The 7,953-nt window shown below is 32.6% G+C and overlaps 1 protein-coding gene across 1 annotated transcript; it reads right to left on the reverse strand.

Moving 5' to 3' along the window:
- Positions 1–387: 387 nt before the first annotated feature.
- On the reverse strand, positions 388–7,607 carry coq7 (coenzyme Q7 homolog, ubiquinone (yeast)). Its single transcript, XM_056459591.1, has 6 exons — positions 7,415–7,607; positions 4,188–4,366; positions 3,535–3,649; positions 3,314–3,453; positions 774–842; positions 388–669 (listed from the first exon to the last, which is right to left on the reverse strand). The coding sequence occupies exons 1-6, from the start codon at positions 7,503–7,505 to the stop codon at positions 592–594; spliced, it is 672 nt and encodes a 223-aa protein (XP_056315566.1). The 5' UTR covers positions 7,506–7,607; the 3' UTR covers positions 388–591.
- Between the last annotated feature and the right edge of the window lie 346 nt (positions 7,608–7,953).

The raw sequence follows: 7,953 nt of genomic DNA on the forward strand, positions 1-7,953 counted from the left end.
ATCCAAACATTATCATCCTGTATAACTTCCTTTCTTCTGCACACCACAAACAAAGCTATTTTAAATAATGTTGACATTTTTAAATGTTTATTAAGTAGAAGTCAACAGAAAACATTTAATCTTTTATGTTTTACAGTATGAAAGAAAAACATTAGATGATGATAACAAATGGTTCATTTTTGGTGGACTATCCCTTTAAGTAATCTTATGACCACCAGATGGTGCCACAAAGACAAAATACATAATAGCATGCATTTCATATTTCATTATTTGCAATCATTTCACTGTTTAAACTCAAGTCAAAAGACTTAAAAAGGACATATCAAAATCTAAACATTTTACCCTATAGATGTTGTTCAGTCTCAGGTAAAATGAAACATACAACAATGACTTTGTGAACACATTTAATTGGGGAAAATACACAGTTTTGAAATACAAATCCATTTTAAGTTTGTATATTTAATTGTCCAAAAAGTTCACAAGAAGCAGGTAAACTGAAGATGTGACAAATGTGGTCTCCTTACATGTCACATTACTGTACATGAATGACAAAAAAACAATATTTACAAGCCATGCATTGTTAAAATGACTCTAAATACGCTGAGAAATATAGATAGCAGCTTTGCAGCCAGCCTGTATTGCTGTTTTCAAAAGCATATATCCTGGTACCTATAGAAGGAAAAACAAAGTTAAATCAAGCTTTTACGCAAAACAAAGTAACATGTACATGATTTCCCATGAATCAAACAAGCAAATTGAAAATTAAAACTCACCGACTCAGCATCATGCTCCAATCCTGTGTCATGATGCTCTATTTCGTCATCACGAAATTCTTTAATGATCTGATTGAATTAAAAGCAATTTGATAAGGTTGTATGTTAGATGGCTTGGCTCAAAAATAGATACATGCCTCTTAAAGATGACATTTAAAGGGATGGTTCACACCAAAAGTATTATTTGCCGTTAATTTACTTTACCTAAAAGGATTGTTCACCTAATTGTTTCTTTCATTTGTTGAACACAGAAGAAGATATTGTGAAGAGTGTTAAAACCGGTAACCACTGACTTCCATAGTATTAGTTTTTTTCTACTATGGAAGTACACATGTGTTCTTAGACTATTGTATGATAACAGTTGAACCACTGAAGTCACATGGATTGTTTTGATAAGGTTTTTTGGTTCCTTTTCTTGACTTTGAACGTCTCGTGACCGTTGCTCTCTTTGGAGGGTCAGAGAGCTTTTGGATTTCATCTAAAATATCTTTATTTGTGTTCTGAAGATGAACGAAGGTCTCGCAAGGGACTGGGACTGGATTGGAACGACATGCAGGTGAGTTGTTAATAACATAATATACATTTTAGGTGAACTAATCCTTTAATTTAGGGTGCTTTCACACCTGTAGATTGATTGATTCGTTCCGAAACAGGGTTTAAATTGTTCCAATGTTGCACTTTGTACTTGGTGCGGTTTGTTTTCACACGGCAAAGTTTCTAAACGGACCAAAATGATTAAAACAATTCACATGCGAGTAATCTCTCCTCACATTGGTCAGAGTTTAGACATAATATAAGGTATATATAATATAAGACATAATATAAGGTATAATATAGGTATAAGACATAAACAAAAAGGTGCACCTTAATTTTGAATGCTGAAACCCACAGACATCAGATACCAAATATAAATCAGAGGTAAGACTTTCTCATACAAAGCCTCATTTCAATTGTCAAGGGTTGTAAAATATGATCAATTCTATATAAGAAGTCATGTTAACCAAAAAGTTCATGGTATTATATATATATATATATATATATATATATATATATATATATATATATATATATATATATATATAATTTTTTTTCTCAATAGTTCAGTTAGACAGCATGCTTTCACAATTGTATTTGACAGGAAACACACTTTCACTGGTACTGTAGGAATGACATCCCGTCTTACTCATCATTCTCTCTTCTTATAGCCATATACTGTAAATGCCTATGACACATCTATAATACACTGTGATATCGCCTGGTTTGTTAGTTCGTTGGATCGTATGCAACTAACCGAACCACTCTAGAGTTTGTTTCAACCGAGCCGAGATTTAGGCGGTCTTGGACCGATTGTTTTGGTGTGGATCTGATTACGGTGTTCACATATGCCCAAACAAACCGAACTAAGGGGGCAAATGAGACAGGTTCCAAAACAAACATCTAGGTGTGAAAGCACCCTTAGTTTTGACAGTATATTTTGAGTCTCAAGGTGCCTGTATTTTATGAGCCAACAAGAGTTTTTGGTGACAGTCTTGGATGGTCTGCAGTATTTCAGAAACACCAATCCTTTAAGTGGCAATTAAAAATATAATCAGCTTTATTATACAATTGAAGTCAGAATTATTAGCCCCCCAATATATATATTTTCCCCCAATTTCTGTAGGGCTGGGAGATAAAATCGGTATCAACATTTATGGACCGAACACCATTGTCAATATTGATAAAAAAAAGTTTGGTATGAAGTTTCGGTATGAAGGCTATAGTTTTATTAAAACGTGGCTGCTGAGCACATGCCTTGGAAGGAATGCCAATAAGCTTAGGGTGTAAGTTGGTCATTTCCAATGGAGGCGTGCGACTTGCACGACGTGCACATGGGAGTGACGCGCCGCTATTTTCAACATTTAAGACGAAAATACTGTGAAAATCTCAGTGTTTTGCAGTGCAAGTAATGTTGGTAAATTAAAATAAAGTGGTTAAATAGAAAATAATTCTAACATTCCCAAATGTATTGTTAAAAAATATTCAATAATTATTGGTACCGAATGATATGAAACATGGTATCGTGATAATTTCTTTTTGCAACACTGCCCAGCCTAATTTCAAAACATAATAGTTTTAATAAGTAATTTCTAATAACTGATTCTTCACCATGATGACAGTACATAATATTTGACTGGATATTTTTCAAGATACTAGTACTTAAAGTGACATTTAAAGGCTCTACTAGGTTAACTAGATGAGTTAGGGTAATTAGGCAAGTCATTGTTTAACAGTGGTTTGTTCTGTAGACAATAGAATAAATATTGCTTAAGATGGCTAGTAATACTTTTTTAAACTTTTAATTAAAAAAATTAATTTTAGCCAAAATAAAACAAAAAAGACGTTCTACAGAAGAAAAAATATCTTTGGAAATACTGTGAAAAATTCCTAGCTCTGGTAAACATCATTTGGAAAATAGTTGAAAAAAAAATAAAAATAAAATTACAGGTGGTCTACTAATTTTGACTTCAACTGTAAATGTGCATGCTCAGTACTGGTATTACCTGTAGTAACTCTGTGTATCTGTCTGGATCAGCCTCCATTAGTGTTCGGATTTGGCTGTTGTAGTGCTCCGAGATGCTTTCCTCAACAGCCACAGTACAGGCCATGGCTCCTTCCTTACCCAGAAGAGCCGTACAAGCTCCTGAAACCACCACAGTCAGAGCTTATTATTACAATTACAGTGCAAAAACAAACAATTAATCTTGTCTACTTAAGAACGTACCTAATGCAAATCCAGCGATATTCCACAGCGGCAACAATAGCGTCGGTCGAACCCGATGCTCTCCAAGAATCTCATTAAACTTTTCCAAATGTATTTTCTCTTGGTCCCACATATGCTGCAGGTATGAATGGTACATTTACAACAGCTATTTTATTAAACCTGGTACACATTTGAATTATTAGCCCCCCTGTATATTTTCCCCAGTTTCTGTTTGACGGAAAGAAGATTTTTTCCAGCACATTTCTAAACATAATAGATTTAATAACTCATTTCTAATAACTGATTTCTTTTATCTTTGATGATGATAGTACATAATATTATACTAGATATTTAGGTTAATTAGGCAAGTTAGGGTAATTAGACAAGTCATCATATAGTAATGGTTTGTTCTGTATACAATTTAAAAAAAAATTCTTAAAGGGGTAATAATAATGACCTTAAAATGTTTTTTAAAAAATTAAAAACTGCTTTTATTCTAGCCAAAATAAAACAAACAAGACTTTTTATAGAAGAAAAAATATTAAAGGAAATACTGTAAAAATTCCTTGCTCTGTTAAACATCATTTGGAAAATAACTGAAAAAGAAAAATTCACAATAATTTTGACTTCAAATGTATGCATGTATGTACACTAAAGTCACAAGAATGATGTACCTGAATTAGTGGCCCTGTCTGAGTTCTTCCGAGAACTGCCATCTGGCCAGCATAGATGCGATTGGCGCCGTATTCTCCTGCGTGGTCAACCCTCAACATACTGTCCAGCATGGCTTTCTCCTCTTCATCATGAGGGGGAGGAAGGATGCTGTATCTTCTGCATGACACTAAGGCATTTACTGCACACATAAAAAACACAGTTACTTTGTAAGACAAGTTCGCTATGTCAGTAAATGCATGTTTAGGCACACCTTCCAATTGTTTAATAAGATTTTTGTCACTTACAAAACTATATTAATCATTTCACAACACAAACTAGGACTGTGCGATTTTGGAAAAATCTGACATAGCAATATTTTTCTTTTCTGCGATATACTGTATATTGCAATATAATCATTATTTCACCAGATGATTTGAATAGCTCTATTTGGAAAGACTTCATTAATTTAGATGGACTGGGATGAACAAGTATTTTTCTATGCAGTGGATCTGCAGAAATTATAATAAACTATAAGCAAAAATAAATAAATAAACCTTGCTTTATCAGCCATCATTGTGTAAAGTATTTTAAAATATTAATATTTTTATTGTTTAACCTTTAATAAATAATCTGATTAATTGTGATATTGATGCTCAAATGACATATTGTGCAGTCCTAGCACAAATACATATCTGATGGAATTTAGGCAAGTAAAACGTAATTAAATGAATTATTAGAATAACATAAGAGCGCATTAATGTCTTTTATTATTATTTTTTTTCTTCAAAATGTCCTGGACATCATGAAAAATGTAATCATAAGCAAATTCATATTTTTGAACACAAGTTAATGAATTTATTTTCAAGCCAGAGTTAAAAAAAAAGAATAACTGTTTTTAACAAATGTTTTAAAATTTTAATTCAACACATACCTCACTATATATACTTAATTTGAGTTATACAGATTTTTGAGTAGCAGCGTTTTAAACTGTACATACATGTATGCCCAATTTAGAAAGGGTTAAAAAAGCTATAACCAGATATATAAGGAACATTCTACCAGAAACGTAAATTTTCACTTATAAAATAAAAAGTGACAGGGCCTGACCTTTAAGCTTGTCTTCCTCAAAAAAATCATACAAAACAAGCATAAAATCATACAATTTTATGACTGAACGCATCCTTGATCGCTTTCAGCTTCTCCATCAAATGATGTCACTTCCTCCGAGTCATAGCCTTAAAGGTGTATTGCACGCATTGTATGTTAAATTTAATGCTAATGTGACAGGACTGACCGAAACTGTAATTGTAAATTTATTTGTATTATACATGTAATATTTATTTGTAGAATTTATTTATAATGTCATCTTTTTAATCAGTTGATGTGAATGATAACAACTTAAACTTGCTATTTCTGAAGTTTTCTTTCTCCAAATAACAGTTTTTAGCATAACTAAACTATTAAAGCTGTAGGTTCAATTGGGCTGAGGACAAGGAAAATGACAAGGTTTGTACATTTGTAGTGTTTTTAATAAAGGGGACATTCTACCAGAAATGCACATTTTCACTTATAAAAATGTGAAAGGGCCTGACCTTTAGGCTTGTCTTCCACAAAAAATCATACTAAACAAGCATAAAATCATACAATTCAATGACAGAAAGCATTCTTGATCACTGTCAGCTTCTCCATCAAATGATGCCACTTCGTTTGAGTCATAACTTTAAAGGTGTATTACACGCATTTTATGTTAATTTTAAAGCAAATGTGACAGGACTGACCTAAACATGGGAACAATTATAAATTTATTTTAGATTTCAAGTTTTAATCAGTTGATGTGAATGACTTAAACATGCTATTTCTGAAGTTTTTTCTCTCCAAATAACAGTTATTAGCATAACAAAAATATTAAAGCTGTAAGTTCAATTGGGCTGAGGACAATGATAGGGTTTGTACATTTCTAAAGTGTTTTTAATAAAGGGGACATTCTACCAGAAACGCACATTTTCACTTATAAAAAAACGTGACAGGGCCTGACCTTTAGGCACGCCATCCTCAAAAAAATCATACAAAAACAAGCATAAAATCATACAATTCAATGACAGAACGCACCCTTGATCGAAACATGGGGACAATTGTAAATGTATTTTTGTATTATGTATTTGTAGTATTTATTTGCAGAATTTATTTATAATGTCATGTTTTTAATCAGTTGACGTGAATGATAAGAATTTAAACTTTTTGCTTTTTCTGAAGCTTTTTTCCCCCTCAATAACAGTTTTTAGCATAACTAAACGATTAAAGCTGTAGGTTCAGTTGGGCTGAGGACAAGGACAATGACAGGGTTTGTACATTTGTAAAGTGTTTTAATAAAAAGCAAAAATCTGAGAACCAAATTAATGACTTTTTCCTTTACAGAACAACTTACAGAAGGCATTTAGTTAAAGTTGGTTTTATATTTGGACATTCAGACATTCTCCTTAATAATATAATTTCAGAAAAGTATTATTTGCAAATTCTAAATAGTGAAATCATATTAGCACCCAATGACTATCAAAGTACAACATTGTTCACAGTCAAATAACTAGTGCTAACGTTTTCAAGTCATACTTACATGCTAATTCAGACTGAATATTCAAAGTAGAGTTGTAAACAATATATAGAGCATTAAATGTTCGAATATAAACCTAACTTAACCTCAATACAGATATCAACCATCCGTTCATTTTAGATTTTTTTGAGGATGAAATACTTTTTATTCACTGTATTTCTGTTTTTATGTCAGGGACAGGTAATGTACATTTCTGGCAGAATGTCCCATATATGTACTCAAAAAAATGTTTTCATTTGTTATGACTGAAAATCATAGTTATTCCAGCAACTCTTCTGAAGTTAAAACATTTATATTATGTTGTATTAAAGAATATAAAAACTACCTTTTATTTTAAAATTCAGAAGAAATTATATTAGGAGTTTACAAAAGAAACAACAACAAAATAGATGTAAACATCATCATGCCATAAACTTTTCATCAGAACAGTGAAACCCTCCCAAATCATACGACTTTTTTCACACGACAATTACTAACAATATTTCTAGGTTCAGTCCATAACCTAAAAGCCAGCATTTATAACCAATATTACAGCTAAAGTTGGAGGACTCGGTGTTGTTTTCTTGACATGAGTAACGTTATGTGATCGCAGCTGTCATGAGCTTACACACACATACATACAGTACATACACACGTTACCTCTGTTTACTGCACGACAGTTCCATACGCTTGTCGGACAAAAAATACGACTGAGGTCAAGTCTCGCAGCACACTTCCCGGCTGTCTGCATTTCTAGTATAAAAATACAATTATCTACCGCACTGTAAAGAGAAAATTATATATTAGAAATGAAGGTTGTGGCGCTTGTAAGTGACGTCATCCATACGTCGCTACGTTCGTGCACGTACGGTTGTGGGTGGTTGTGTGATCTTTCTGGGAATGCGTCTCGGAGAAAACGGTTTGTGGAGACAACGACAAACAACGGAAGCTGTATGTCAAATTAAGTTATCGCTAAATATCACTTTTGGTGTTTTTATTATTAGGATGTAATATTTCCTTTTATAGCCCATAGGTGGCAGTCACACACACAAATGAGTCCAACTAGTGCAAGTCTTTGGCGTTGGACTTCAATACAAAACATTTACCAATATGACAGTTAAACTTACCGTGAGTTAAGGATTTAACATATAACCTCAGGTTAAAAAAAGCTTCTTATGGCCACTTATATTTACGGGACA

This window comes from Danio aesculapii, chromosome 6, assembly GCF_903798145.1.
Source record: "Danio aesculapii chromosome 6, fDanAes4.1, whole genome shotgun sequence".
Classification (NCBI taxonomy): Eukaryota; Metazoa; Chordata; class Actinopteri; order Cypriniformes; family Danionidae; genus Danio; species Danio aesculapii.